General features: G+C 35.6%; 1 protein-coding gene across 8 annotated transcripts in view; it reads right to left on the bottom strand.

Annotated features, from left to right (window-relative positions):
* ATP11C (ATPase phospholipid transporting 11C) overlaps positions 1–15,831 on the bottom strand; it is an 81,801-nt gene that overhangs the window by 40,016 nt on the left and 25,954 nt on the right. For 6 of the 8 annotated variants that reach the window (XM_072430850.1, XM_072430849.1, XM_072430852.1 and 3 more), the window contains exons 2-7: positions 15,092–15,211; positions 10,904–10,993; positions 8,629–8,709; positions 7,610–7,717; positions 5,973–6,101; positions 1,818–1,921 (exon numbers count right to left, since the gene is read on the bottom strand). In XM_072430850.1, the coding sequence (XP_072286951.1) occupies positions 1,818–1,921; positions 5,973–6,101; positions 7,610–7,717; positions 8,629–8,709; positions 10,904–10,993; positions 15,092–15,211 (632 nt within the window). Of the gene's footprint in view, positions 1–1,817; positions 1,922–5,972; positions 6,102–7,609; positions 7,718–8,628; positions 8,710–10,903; positions 10,994–15,091; positions 15,212–15,296; positions 15,373–15,831 lie in introns of those variants that run through there. The other 2 variants (XM_072430853.1, XM_072430854.1) reach the window with 2 other exon arrangements.

The following is a 15,831-nucleotide window of genomic DNA, read 5'->3' on the forward strand; positions in this document are numbered from 1 at the left end:
CTCCCTAAGAAGTACACACCAGTGGTATTCTGTAGCAATGATTCATGTATGATTCTCGATGCTCCATTCATGTATGACTGATACCTGGAAGATACTACTGTAGCACACCCCATAATGAGCCATGTGCTTCATTTGTGAACCATTTACTACTACTAGCAAGTTAAGTCACAAGCAATTTTAGAAGGACAAAAATACTAAAAAAACTACATTTATTGATATAATTACAGATGATATAATTCATTCAACAGTCCCCAAATTTGCTTTATCATTCAGTGCTTCTACAAGGTTTCCAACAGTAATTTTAAGGTTCATTCCCTATAACTCTCTTCATTTTTATTTTTTTGGACCCTATTTGAAGATTGTCAGAAAAGTACCATTACTTACCATTAATGTCTTTACCACTATTAGTGAACAATCATATTCTTTTAATATATTATACAGAGCCAACCTATTTATCAGTAATTCTTTTATATACACTTTTAAACATCTCTTCAATAGTCTCAGAGGAACAGCACGGCCTGAAACTGGTTCATTGGTAAACTGCTACATAAAAAAAACAATACAAGCTGATTTGTTTACATGGGAAAACAATTATGTAAAAATGAAGGTTTGTTCAGCAAGCAACACAGTGTTCTTGACCTCCAAAAGGGAAAAAAAAAACAATTCATCCCATTCTACAGATAGGATTACTGCAAAAGAAAAAAAATGTGCGCCTGAAAACCCCACACTTGAAAGTGTCAGAAAATCAGAAGATTGTATAATTAAAATTCCAAGAAATGGTTTAATTGAATGCTCTAGTTATTTTAATTAAGACAGGCTTCTTAATTAAATGCTTTAAGTTACAGTCTAGCAACTTTCTCAGAAAAGACTGTGGATGACTAATGATTACTTATTACAGGAAGAATTACAAAAAAAGGAGAAATAAAGGTTTTGATAAAATAAAGCTGTAATACTGTGCGCTACAAGATTTATCATATATTTGTGATCTTTGAACAATTTATTACAATAATCAAAGCAAAAAAGCACACACATTTTTCCAGGTTTTATGCATTTAAGGACCCTGCAAGTACAGAGATTTCCTTAAAAGCAAACATGGGTAGTTCAAAGGGAGTCTAAGATAAAAACAAAACTAAAGCTGCATACACACATGCAATTATTGTCGTTGGAAAGGATCTTTCACAATCCTTTACAACGACAAAGGACTGCACGATGCATAGGGAGGGGGAGAACGACAGAGCGGCACCGTCCGTCACCCATCGACTGTGGATCGGCCAGAATGGTCATTCGGACGCCCTGAGCCGATTATCGGGCGAGAACCATTTGACGTGTGTACATAACTTTACAGAGAGATTATACCTTGTAGCTGCCATGGCCTGCACCAGAGTCATCTTGGTATCAGACCTGCCACAGAGAAGCAATGCAATCCTCCAGAGCAAAAATCATGGGTAATAAGAGGACTGACTTTGTGTTGTTATTTCGTCACCTGGCTGAATATGCTGGGCTCTGTGTGAATGAACCTAAAGCTTGTGAAATGATTCTAAGAAACGCAATAGTCTGCACTTGGAACTTAAGAACACTTGGTCTACATTTTCCCAGAATCTCTAACAGGGACATGAAGAAATCAGGACTTTTAACAAGCAAAGCAGTCAGCTGCTCTGCTGAAGATGATTGTCAGGGTCCCCAGGTAAGCTGAAAATCTGGGGACCTAAATTTTACTGACAATTAGCTGGCTGGAGTCAAAGAAAATAAGGATAACAACCCTTGACAGGTTCTTTATATGTTCCATGGTATGTTTAACAGCCACTTCAGTTACTTACTTGTAAAGGTCAGGCTGGGGTTGTTCACATTCAATGGTGGCTGTGAGACAATCAATAGCTTCATCTGTGCACAAAGTAGATGTCTCCCGGACAGCATAATAAGTCTAAAATGAAACATATAGGTAGGTAGTTGGGTATAGACTGCAGATACTTCAGACAGAAATCATACTAATTATAATGGCTAATTCAGAAAACCTTTGGACTTTCATATCTATATATAGAACTCCATTACCAGCAGCCCATCATTCATGGAAACACTCCTAAAATCTAACACTTAGCTTTTCTGCTATTTATAGTAGGGTCTGGAGATCAAAATTATTGCTGCTGCCAAATTCTTTTTTCCCAGTGTATCATCATTTTTCAGCTTTACTGCCAGTGAGCATTATACATTCTTCTCTGACAGAAAGACAAGAGAACTGCAAACATAGTGAATTGGCTCAATTTTAGTTTGCTGACACCTAAATAGAACATTTTATCAGAAAGGAAGTTACCAGGAAAATGTGAATCGGGCTGTCAGACAAAAAAATGGAAGTTTATTTTACAAAAAAAAAAAAAAAAAAGAAAAGGTATTTGAAAATTGACAGCGATAAGAAATGTTTTATTTTCGACCAATAGATATTCTACAAGAAAAAAATAGAAAAAGCAAAAAGGGAATTTTTAGCGCCATTACCCACATGAAACTATTTTAAACCACAGTTCCTGTTTAAATATATCCAGGAACAATGAGAAACCTAGTAATAAAACTTTTAAACTTTTTTTTTTTTTCCATTTGAGGAGATTCACAAATTCAGTACAGTGCAAATATTTCTTTGTTTATATTCACCTGCAGTCTGCATTGTACAGAAGTGTGAGACATTTATACATTTAGTCCTCCACTGTTATCTAAAATCATGTGGAATGGGCAGGATTTAGCCATTTACAACTAAGATATGAAGCAGAGCATCCCTAAACGCACAGAATGTAAAACCCTGAAGCAACAGCAGGAGATTAAACTGAATGCCATTCCTGTCAAATCACTTGTGGATACAAACTGATTGGATAAATGTTGCCTGGTCTGATGTGTCTCCATTTCTGTTGTGACAGCTGGATACAAGGGTGTCAATTACACGAAAGCATGAATCCATCCTGCCTGATGTCAATGGTCCAGGCTGGGTGAGATAGTGTAGTGGCGTGGTGAAAATTTTCCTGGCACTCTTTGGGCCCCTTAGTGCTACCTTAGCATTACATGCCACTGCCTACCTCATTTTAAATGACTATCTGACTAAATGAGATCTATTTCCTAATGACCACTGTGTACAAAATCATCTGATATCTACTTTCAGCAGAATGAAGCAAAATGTCAGCTCAAATGATTCTAAGCTGATTTCTTGAACATGATAATGAGTTGTACTTAAATAGCCACAAGTCAGCAGTCTCAATCCAACTGAGCATGTTTGGGATGCCGTGGATCAAATTTTCTGAGCAATGTTTCCAGCATATTGTTGAATCCAAAGGAAAAGGGAATCAAACCCAGTACTAGCAAGGAATACCTAATAACAAAAGCAGTGAGTGTGTATGTGAAGAATATGCATTACTACTGGGCCTGCAAAAGCAAATCCCAAAAGAGGTAGAGTATTATAATTATTCATTCATAAAGCAGACTGGTGTCACTTGATACAGTGATTAAGTAAATTTGTTTTAAAAAAAAAAGTACAGATATCCTTCAAATATTTTTAATTGATATATGTAACAATTTACCTAGGCACTATAGGCACAATATTGATAAACACATATCCTTGTAGAATTCGGGAACAAATTACAGACGTCACATGAATACAAAACATTAAAACAGTTGTTTCATTTAAAATTGTGGTAATGTAGACAACCAAAATTAGAAAAAAAGTTGTCTGTCCAAATATTTATGGACCTAACTGTAAAAAAATGCCTGAAAAGGAATATTTTGGAGTAAGGATTAAAGCTAGGAGGAGGCTGGATACATCTGGGTTACAGATGCTCAAGGCAGCATTGTGTGCAGAAAAATGTCACAAAGACATTTAGTACAGAATCTGCTATTCATTTTGAACAGAGGGATGAAATGTACATGGTGCAGAATATGATAAAGGACAGGAGCACAACGTCCTATTTATAAAGAAGTGGCTAACATATAGCAGATTGACAATTTCTTTTTTTCTTTATAAAGTCCTTTAACTGGCACTTTATAAAGACTGGATCAGTACTGATCAGTATCTTGTACAGTGGTAAAAACTGATCACATCCTAATTAACCTGTGATAATCAATGATTTATCATTGTATTCTAGCCAACTTGTGGTGATCAGTGATTGATAAACATACTGTAGTTAACCTAAACTGAGGGTAAAAAGCTCCACTGATTTAAATAAATTGAAACTTCACTTAAAACTGAATGCCATTAAAAGTGTCCATTACAGCATAAGAAAAAATGGCAAACAGACATAGATCTGCAATGCAGCTGCAGCAATAAAGCGTGTCTGATACAACCACCGATGATTTCTATTGCAGCCAGTGGTCATATACATTATCAAAGTGGCAAACACTTTTTGGCCGATCAGTACATAAACTTAGGGATCACCAACCCTCAACAGTTGAAGTGGCAATTTTTTCTAAAAGCCACTTTTACAAATTGAATAAATTATGGAATACATTTTTCTAGTGACCAGCTTGTTTGTTCCTTTTTAAATCAACCACAAAGTGTCAAGAAAAATATGAAAATGCTTTGTAACAAATGATATGTCTGACAATAGATAACAAACTCCCAACTCTAAATGCAGTAAATATATTTATTGGTCTCCACTCTACACTTAACAGCCAGTTCTCTTACAATTCTCATCAAGGAGTTTAATCAGTCTAAAAATCAATTTTCTTGCAATTCAATCTCTGTAAAATCTAATTACAACCACTGCAATATGAACTCCACTAAGCATAGCCATATATTAGGAAGAAAATTTACATCCTTTCTGAAATTCAAAGAAGAGTATAGTTGTGTATATTTACTAGTGCCCACTACTTAGATTTCTGACTGTAAGATATAATGGCTTTGATGTGTCTACTGGTGCTGCACTGAACTAGACAATGGATATGTCATACTAGTGCTGCGTGATGCTCCTTTCTCCGATAGATCCAAGCTCTCCATCCATCCACCGCCGTCCCTGATAAATCTGAGCTCTCCAACCATCCACTACCCTTCCCGATAGATCTAAGCTCTCCATCCATCCACTACTTTACCCGATAGATCCGAGCTTCACATCCACTACTTTCCCTGATACATATGAGCTCTACGTCCATCTACTACCTTCTCTGATACATCAGAACTTTCCATTCATCCACCTTCCCCATCCACTATCTTCTCGGATAGATCTAAGCTGTCCATTAACAATTACCACCATGAGTTATCTCATCCAGGCCTGGCCAATCAAGATGGCCAAAGATCGTCTCCCGGAGGAGAAAAAGGAAAAAAATGCCAGCACCCTGTGACAAAAAAGGACAGGTGAGTATCAAGGGGTTTAGTTCCGCTTTAAATCAAGGAGATGACAGCCTATGCTTGTCAATACAACTTTGCATTGCAACTGATCTGTCTGTAGATGGTTTGACATTGTGTATGTTACGGTTCCACATGAAGAGTCTTGCTGATTACAGTGAAATAATGCCGGGAAAAACTAATAGAGATTTGTTTGTGTGACTAGAAAGATACTCGCTTCTATCAGTTCGAAATTGAGTAGAACACATCTCATTCTTCATTCATGATTTACAAAAGAATTTTATTGTGAAACAAATAGTATGAAAAGTCATCACCAGAAGTTATATAATTATTGTAATATAAATATATTATTATTATTATATAATATATTATCATTAACATAAACTGATGAGTTTTTGGTAACACCTTTCCATACTGGTCCCCAAAACATATCCAACTCAAAAAACAAATTACTAGTCCTTAGATGTGGTAGCTACATTAATGAATAATGACAAACAAGGAGCTGTCAGCCTTTCAGTACTTTTATTTATTCCTTTTTTATTCACATTCCAACACAGGAATATAAGATTCAAAAATAATTTGGTTTTGGATTATTACATGATTAATAACATAATTATTGGATCGGATTATTGCATGATTATTAACTGACTGAAAGAAATACCTTGAAGTTGGACTCTCCATCAAGACTGGCTGTAGTAACAGTACAGGTGCCATCACTACAGCTGGAGGACAGCAGGATAAGGTCACAAGGAAATGTTTCATTGTCTCTTACTTCCACTATGTCTCCAACCTTCAAAATAGGAGAGTTTTCATATTATATGACATCAAAGCTTGTTACAGAACAAAAAAGGGAAAAAACACTGATTATTAAAAGTATATGCAACTTTATTTAGGTCAGTCAAACAGACAATAGGAGATTTCACTATTTAAGTATGTAGAACTATGAGAGAACTACGAGAGCATGTAACCGTCTATAACAGCATCACCTAACACAGATCTATGAGTACAGGATAGGCTAAAGGTTTACCAAGAATAAAGATAAACTCAGGTGAAATCTAAATATAAATTAATTAATTTAGAACTGCATTGATTTATCTATTTTTTTTTTGCAAAACTGGTGACACCACCAATTCTCCTGAAGCAGCGATATATAGCCTAAGGGTACTAACTGCTGTTGGAAGCTGTACATTATTATTAATATTAAACAGTATTTATATAGCACCAACATATTACACAGCACTGTACATTAAATAGGGATAGAAAATAACAGACACATATAAACAATGACACAAAAGGAGGTAAGGACCCTTCCTAGAAGAGCTTATTATAGAAAGCATATGCTTGAATTTCTGCTTGGAATTTAACCATTATCTTGATGGGTGGCTTCCAACCTCAGTTGTAATTTTTCCGACATCTGCCTGCTCCAAAGATAAGACTCAGAAACCAACGTTCTTATTGGATGGGTAGTGTTTACCACTCTGTGTAATAAGAACACCAAGGTTGTATGAGCTTGTTTGTACATGACTTTTCCCCTGAAATTATTTTTTCAAATCACACAACTCCCTACTGTCTGGCCTCTGTATTTGATGAGTAGCCATGGGGGTAATGACTCCTTCTTCCCAATTCTAACATAAAAATAGATTACACTAAAGTATTATAAAAATGTAATAAAATTATATAGCCAGTAGCATTTACAGTAATTTAATCATTTCAGTCCCAGGTCTATGCTTCTCGACCCACATGATTCTATTTTAACTTTCCTTTTATTCAGACCTATCTGGTCACTCACATGACAGAAAAATTCCTTGTAACCTGTTCTAAGTCCTCAATGCAAAGAACATTGATTATCTAATGAGGCCTGAGCCCCAACCAGCACAGACACTTAAGAGGAGGGTTGCGGAAAAGAAAGAAAGAAAAAGACTGACGCTAAATCTTGTTGTGTTGTGAGGCTTTTGGGTTCCAGGGTTCTGCATTTTTATTTTGATATCAGGGTTCAAATAAATACAAGTGTAAGCTAATTCAGTTTGAAATAAAGCACACTGTTCTGAAAAAGGAATAAGCAACATCTGATAGTTTATCATGATATGGAAGTCACATCAGACAGGGAGAAGACACAAAATATAGAAAAGGATCTTTTACACTTGTTAAGCAGGAGGAACAAACAACACTGTTACACTCTGTTAAAAATGCAAGTCCCCCATATACACTAAAATGTAATTCGCCTTAAAATTGTTGGAAAAATATCTGGCAGAATTGGTGCTATTATCACTTCTTGTTTACAGGCATCTGAACTATTACCTTGATTTTTTCACTTTCTTTCTTGACACGCTTGCAATTCTCAATGATGTACACTGTGCTCTTATTAACCTCATTGTCAGCTCGGTGTCTTAACCAATCTTCATAGCCCTGCAAAAGAAGAAATTTGTATAACATTGATCAAATGTGTAAACGGGACAGCCCTTTTCAACCCAAACATCTTAAGTATTTGCAAGTATTGCAAACAATACAAAAATCCATTTCACATCCATGTACATAATGTAATACTAAACTATTGAATGTTTTCAGAGGGGCAAGTTTGTAACAGGTTAGTGTTCATTATTTAGACACTTTTTTTCTTTGCGTGTTTCTTATTTGTACAGCTGAAGGGATCCCCAAAGTGCATAATGTTTTCTCCAGTATTTCATTAAGTGGGTTTATTAATGAAAGGGACAAAAAATGCATCAGGAACAATTTTGGATTAAAAGGATTTCTCACAGGATTCTTCAGGTTTCCTATCAAAAAGTTAGGAGAAAATTTGTCAAAAAAGGACAAACTAGATGGTTCTAAAATAGGAGCCTAGCCAATAAAACATAGCACGGAAATATTTACACGTGGACTGTTCTATTTGCACACTGTAATCTGTCCAGCCCAGTACATCACACATGTATTGCAGTAAATGTCTAAATCAAAATTGTCATTATTGTTTCATGGACAATAATAAAAATGTCTGCAGATCTAGTAAAAAGCAGACAGAATGAGTTGTAATTTTGTTTATTTACTACTTCAGTTCATGTTGGCCAATATTCACAATCAATAAGTAACAATAAGTAAAATTTCTACACACAAAATGTTAGACTATTAAAACAACCACACAAACAAGTCTTTCAGCTGCTGCAGCAAGAGCCTCAATTATTGTGCACACTGCTTTACTGCTCCTTCAATCATCAGTTTTCCCCACATTTATTTTTAGTGAACGTTTTCCCCCAGAATCTTCCAGCATGCTTAAAATCAACACAGATTAAACTACCTCCATTAAGGTCTGTGTCCGAGTCCATTACCTGTTTAATAGCTGTCACTGTGATAACAAAAAAAAGGGGAAGGCCACTTGTTACTGGGCTTGTTGGTGTATCAACAATTGCCTAAGAAGAAAAGAAAAGGTCTTTGTTACAGAGATTACACAAACAAAACATAAATATTTATAAAACACTATAACAATATTTGGCACAAAAAAAAAAAATCATAAAAATCACTGGGACCAACAGTATTAATGTTCCATTCCTTCACATACAATCTTACTATTGTAGTACGTAGTGCAAGGTTACTTATTGGATACCAATTGGTTAGTTAGCATTGGGCCTTATTGTCTGGTCAACTTAAAGAGGGTTGTAGAGTAATTCTGCAAAGTAGAGGACAACCTTTGGATCTCTGAATCTAAAAGGCCAGAATTTATTTTAAACTCTTAAACAAGAATAAACATATTACACTGACAAAACATTATACAATCTGATTGTACAATTACATTTAGCTACAACAACAGTAGCATAATACACAGAATATTTACTGACTGCAATACAGATTGTATACTAATTGAATGAGTTGTTTAAGTTTTGTTTGGTATAGGTTACAAAGTTTTAGGTAACTGAAATGTAACAGTACAATCATAAGGGTTAGGGTATAGCTAACCTAGGAGCCATAGGGACTCTGCCCCTAGTTACCTAAAGCATACCTAAACTCAGAATTTTTACTTTATGTTATATAGCCACAAACATTTAAAACAAATACCATAGTAACCAGATTGCACTCATGCACTTTAAAAACTGTAATATTCTAGCACTAGTGGAAATTTAAAGTTCTATTTGATCCAATAAAAAAAAGAAGTTTCAATATTTCTAACAGATTGGATAATTGAAATATATTCTAGCTTAGTTGAATGCAACCAGCAAATGTACCTAAAATTAGTGTGTTTTTTTTTTTTTGGACAAAAATGGCCAACTTGTACCCCAGTATTTATGTAATTGATATAACTAAATATATTGCAATTAAAAATGTAAAAAGTCATTAGTATCTTAACATGAGTAAGAGGGAACACAGTACAGTGCAGCAACGTGATATAACTGACAAAAAATTCCTTTTTTAAAAAGCGAGGGTACCTGTACATTCATATTTCTATTGGATATAAGTACCAAAAAATAAATATAACAAAAAAAAAAAAAAAAAATTTCTATTGGATATAAGTACCAAAAAATAAATATAACAAAAAAAAAAAAACAAATATATTAAAACAACTGTGTAATGTACAGATATTTATTACTACCTTTCATCCACTTTCAATGTTCTCAATAAGGCCCTGCTCCACCTACAAGCTATTGCAACAGGGATGACACAAAGCCCAAGGGTCACCCTTGCAATGCTTGGTTCCTCCTCTTAGAAACCTACTGTTTTTTAAAAGGGAAGGCTGCCTGAAAGTCACAGACAGCAATAAGTTTTCTAAACCAGATATTGTCGCCCGAGTGCCCAATGTTGTTGAACACTGGTAGTTTTAGAGTTGCTTGGTAACACATTTTAAACAGTGGATTAGACAGTGTCCCAACACTTCATAAAACTGTTAAAGGGTGAGCTGCAGTAACAATTTTATAAATATATATCGATTATAGATCAAATAACTTAGATTTACAAATATATTACTCAAAAGACACAAAGCAAATACATTAACTTTGCATGCACCAAATGCCTTTGCACACTCACTTGTTACTTTGTAATTTAAAATTGTGGGCACACAAGGGCTGCTCATAGCTTAAGCAGAACTGCAGGAGGAACCCAAAAGGTCCCAAGACACTCCACATAAGCAGAAAACGGCAGTGATGTTGCTTAATGGCATAATACAGGAAGCTCTTTCACACAGGCTCAGGCTTACATTGGATTTTACACATAACTAGAAGAAAAACACAAAGCACACTAAGTTTCACATAAGAATACACGTCTCATGTATTTGGACAATACTAAATGCCAAAGAGCGAAATCGTCTTCTGGCTTCTTAGGTCTTAGCAGGGAAATCTTTGTGAAAATTTCAGGCTCTGCCAAGGAAAAAGTCTTAATATTCCTGAATCAGTTGTAACAATGTGAAAGCTAATACATAAAGGGAGGTGGCATCAACATACCCCCAGCGAGTGACCAGAAACAAAAGTTTTAAATGCCAAGAAGCCAGAGAACTTTAAAAAGACAGATTGATTTGATCCATTGACTTCTGTTTAAAATGCTATGAAGCCTTTTACTGTTCATCTTTAATGCATGCTGTCCATTTACCCACCTAAAGATCTAAAGAAGAATACTTACTTGAACTAAGAAGATAATAAGAAAATAAAAGTTTGCAATTCTTCTGAACTGCTCGAACAGGTTTTTTGGAATGAAGTTCCACACAGTGTACTGAAACAGAAAAGACAAGACATAAGTATTACATTATTATTTATAAAACAGGATCATATGTAGTCTACATCAAGATATATGCCAGTCTAGTGAGGGGAAAAAAAATTAACTTCTGCTCTTTTTACAATACAAATATTATATTGAGCTCTTCCCAGGACTGATTTGTCAATGAATTTGAGAAATAAAATTATTCCCACGTGGCATCCATTCTACACACTCCAGATGACGTCTGCATTTCTTGGCACAACCTATTTGCTGGGAAAGGTTTAACATACACAAATCCATGAGTTTGTGCCTCAAAGGACTAAACAGAAAGCCAGAATAGTGGCAAATCAATTGAGGTTCATTGTATCTCTTTCTGAGTACCACTCTGCTTATATATTTCTGAGACAGCAAATATACAATTGTTTACCATCCTACAGAGCTGCCATTTTAAAAGGAACATCTTATGTTTTGAACTATAGCTCTCCCCTATGACAGCTGAAAAGCTGATGGGCTTTTAAAACTGCTTTAATGATGCAGAGCACTTTGCCATGGACATAATAAATTATTTTGCCTGTGATCAATGTAGGCAAAGCACTTAATAATTCTACATGACAAAATAGATGGCCATACTTTAGAACAGTTTACCAAGCACAAAGCTTCCAAAGAACGCTTGGAGAGCATTCTTGAAGAACCAAAAAGCAAACTGAATTATGTTATCAGTCGGCAATATAGAAGTAAATATAGAAGAACAAAGATATTTGCTTTTCTGTTTCCTTATCCTTTTTAAAGATGGATTAAAAAAACAAACAAACAAAAAAATATTTTCGTATAAAAAAAAAAAAGCAAGGCCTAGAAGGTAGAAATACCTTCTAGGGAATGAAACCAAAGAAAGTTTTAGTGTATTGCTTTTTATTTCCCTATACAGAATATGTATAACAGTCTGTGTGCACAATTTGTATAATATTAAAATAATAATATTATTGTTTTGCTTTGATATACCATAATTCTTGAGCATCTATTTGCAAAACTACTATAGCTCCCTGTATATTTTATGTTTAAATCCCAACTACATCTCACCTAAAATAATGCAAAAATAATGTAAAAGGTTACACATGCTGCTTCAAAAAATGGCTCACAGTGTGCAGGTCACCCACCTACAGGTTCTTCCCACACATCTTTGAAAACTTTCTGGGGAGAGTACTAATATATATGACAAAACATGCTGTTTTTGAAAATAAAAGAAAGTAAACACCAGAACATAAAAGCAGGAAATGTGAGGAGATGAGACCACAGGGGAGCTACAAGATGGTGGATCCATGGGTTTAGGAAAACAGCACTAGACAGTGCACTGCGGATAATAAGAGGACACTACTTGATAAAGTATTGATGTAAAGTGAATAATTTGATAGCATCCTAGAACAGATAACTTCCCACATCAGCTGTGAGTGAAACCTTGGGGATAGGGAAAAGACTCCAAGAAGTAAAAAAAGAGACACACTCCTGGCAGAATTTTTATTTTTATTCTGAAAAGCATTATTCAGCAAGAGTGACATATAGATAGTAATAACAGGGCTGAATAAATCAAATTACTATTGTGTTTTGAAATATATGTCCCCTGCTAACTATTTAATAGAAAAAAATAAGAAATACTGAGGTCTGTTTTTTGCCTGCTGTGCTTTTCTAATCACCTTACAGTAGCAAAATGGGCATGTGAACATGAGTAATGCACAATATCTGCCCTATGTTCTCATTTTCTAGGCCATTGTATAAATAGTAGTAGGTCACATTAACTGGACTTGTTCTTGTAATATTGAAGATATTTCACAGCTTACCAAGCTACTCAATCAATCCCACCAGTGTAGGAATATACTCCAACATTAATATCCACACAGCACAAACACCTTAATCCAATCGCCATGGATTGTGAGGGGGCAGATGTTGATGGTCCATGACTCGGAGGTGTAAAATATGTTGAATCACCCTGTTCTAGGTATGAATTACCATTTTTGGTGTCATTAACACTGTATCTTTGTAAAACCTTTGAATTACATGGATGGATTACATTAGATTGTTGTTCCAATTTTACATAAATGTCCTTTTTCATGCCTCTTGCAAACCAATACCTGCCATGCACAAGGTAAATTCCATTCTACAGGCCAATAAGCCTTTATATATCAGCAACTGGTTGTGATAGCTAAAGAAGCATGGTGAAAATAGCTATCACGTAAAAAACACAGTTCTCCATTTCAGAATCACATAATTACCCTGTGCTTTTCATGTTAGGATCAGACTATTGGCAGTATTCTTAACCAGGCTGCAAGTTCACATTTTCTAGTAGTGTACTAGCTGCACATTCCATATTTTGCTGTATTCAGTGACATTTAACACATCTATATTTTTTTACTTCCCTTTTCTGTGTCATTCTGGGTGCAATGTAGTGGTTGGAATGGGTGGTTTGTTAACACACGGAGTACAATAAACTTTAGTAACCATAAATTTAAAGTGGACCCAAACTCAACATTTTCACTTTACATTAAAGGGTAGACAACCATTATATGTAAAGGATATTTTTTTTCCTTAAGTGCAACACCCTTTTAAGCAGCGATCAAGACTGAATGGGAGCGCAGAGCCTCCCGAGATATCTACGTCACACATCCTGGTGAGCTCTGGGTGCTCCTTCTGCGCATGCTATAATTTAGGACATGTGCAGAAGGGGCATTTTTTCTAATAAGGCAAAGATGCCGATCTCATGCAAGCGCAGTAAGATCAGCTTTCTTTTTTTTGCCCCTTTACAGCAGCTACGTCAGACGATCTCGCACTTGCGCAGTGAGAGATCAGGTGATGCAGCAAGAAAACCTGTTTCCATTTGTGGATATCTCCTGGTCCACTCAGAAAATGATCATGTCATAAAAAGACAACAGGAGCTGTCCAGGCAATAGTCAAGCAGACAGTGATGAGGGCAACCTGAAAAAGGACCCCTACAGAAAGTAAACAGAAAAGACTGTACACAAGGCATCATGTTACCGCATCAGTAGGCAAGTAAAAACTAGTTTTAACATGCCAGTGGTTGGAGAAAGGTAGGAAGTAGGTGTGGGGGATTTACTTAGCGATACAGAGAAGAAAATCTTTAAGCAGGTATCGCATGGCCTCACAAGAAGCTTGAGTTTAAAAATAAGTCACATCTGTAGCCCAGCTTTTAAAGGTTAGTTTATATCAACGTGTATACAAATGGGAAGTTAGCTTTACGGCGTCATATTTCACAGAAGTCTCTTCTGAAAGATGAGCAGATAAATGTATCAAAGCCCCACAACATATTTTCATTGAAATTTAAGTGTGTGGAACAGATTGATACAATCCCAGTGATCAATGGCTTAAAGATTTCAAGTGATAACTGTATCTTTTCATCTTCCTAATAACAAATGATTGAGATCAGTAGTATTAAGGGCCAACAGCAGAATACCCGTTACACCTATAGCACAGGAAAGTTTGGGATGGAAAATGGTTAAAAGATGCCTTCACTAGACACGCAGAAGACTGAGGGAAGCTAAAGCAAAAGAACTGGAGATAAGGAGGGTCTTGTTCCTTGTAGGAATCATTTTTTTTCCTGTACTGATTGAAACAAAATGAGCGAGGAATGGGTTTGCTATAACCATCATATCCATATTTGCTCCTATTTACTTATGTATCACATTTATGGTAGTTGGAATCTGACATGGGGGAGAAAAATCAGCTATAGAGGATTTTGTGTAAAGTGTTCAGCTGGTCTTTACCCTGGAAACTTTTGGAGACATTTTCAAACAACCAGACAAGGTTATGAGATGACATCTCTAGACCCCCGATGTCTCCCTTCTAATACCCTTTCTATACACGGTGTAAAAGATTGTAATCAATCGTTTACTTTTTTTCTTTTCATGTTTTTCCTTCTCTTCGCTGCTTTATCCTTTGTGCTATTTAACATGCAACATGCTACTCAAGAAAATATAAATCGATCTAGTAAGAAATCAGGCACAAATTGTGAAAATTACTTCCAGGCAAGCCTTTCAGTAGTATTATAACATGTGTACTGAAATACCAATAAAGTTCTGATTTCATGTGAAAAGAAGAAGAACCAACCTTAGATGAGACAATCCTGTTATCACAGAATTTTGGTGCAATGTAAGAATCTGTTTCCGAAGCTGGCCTGTGTCCCACATACACGGTGCGTGTTCCCACGCGGTTCTCTTCTCCTGGGCACTGTCAAACACAAAAGACATCATAATGCTTCAGTTAATGCTTCAGTTCTTAAAGTTAATGCAAAACGATACATCAGAGATATTACATCCATTGCCAAAAGATCAATCTGCAGCTTCCACTTCTGGTCAGGATTGTATCCTGATTTTACTGGACACTGTGACTCCAGTTGTACAGAGACATAATCCACAGTGATGGCTTTTTGTGGGACACAAGATATAGTCTTCAAGAGCTACTGGAAACAATCCATTTAGGAAATGACAGCTTTTACATGTTTATCTCATCTTTCTATTTTAGCAAGGACAATTCTGTGTATTATCGGAAAAAAAGTATTCTTGTGAAAGAGATGCAAGATCTACAGGAAACAGAAAAACACAACTTAACTTTACTTGGCTGTGTTTAGCACCTGTGACAGATTACAAACAAGGACCGAATAGAACAGTTCTGTATTTGATGCAATATGTTTGTTTAACAGCCCACATCTTTTTAAGACTGTTATTTGTGTATACTATATGTGTATATTATATTAGATAGATATATTATAATATATAGCGAGAACCATTCATTTCCAACTTACTCACTAAAATGGATATGAAGAACTCCACTAGGCAACATTTCTATGT

Source organism: Pyxicephalus adspersus, chromosome Z (genome assembly GCF_032062135.1).
Source record: "Pyxicephalus adspersus chromosome Z, UCB_Pads_2.0, whole genome shotgun sequence".
Classification (NCBI taxonomy): Eukaryota; Metazoa; Chordata; class Amphibia; order Anura; family Pyxicephalidae; genus Pyxicephalus; species Pyxicephalus adspersus.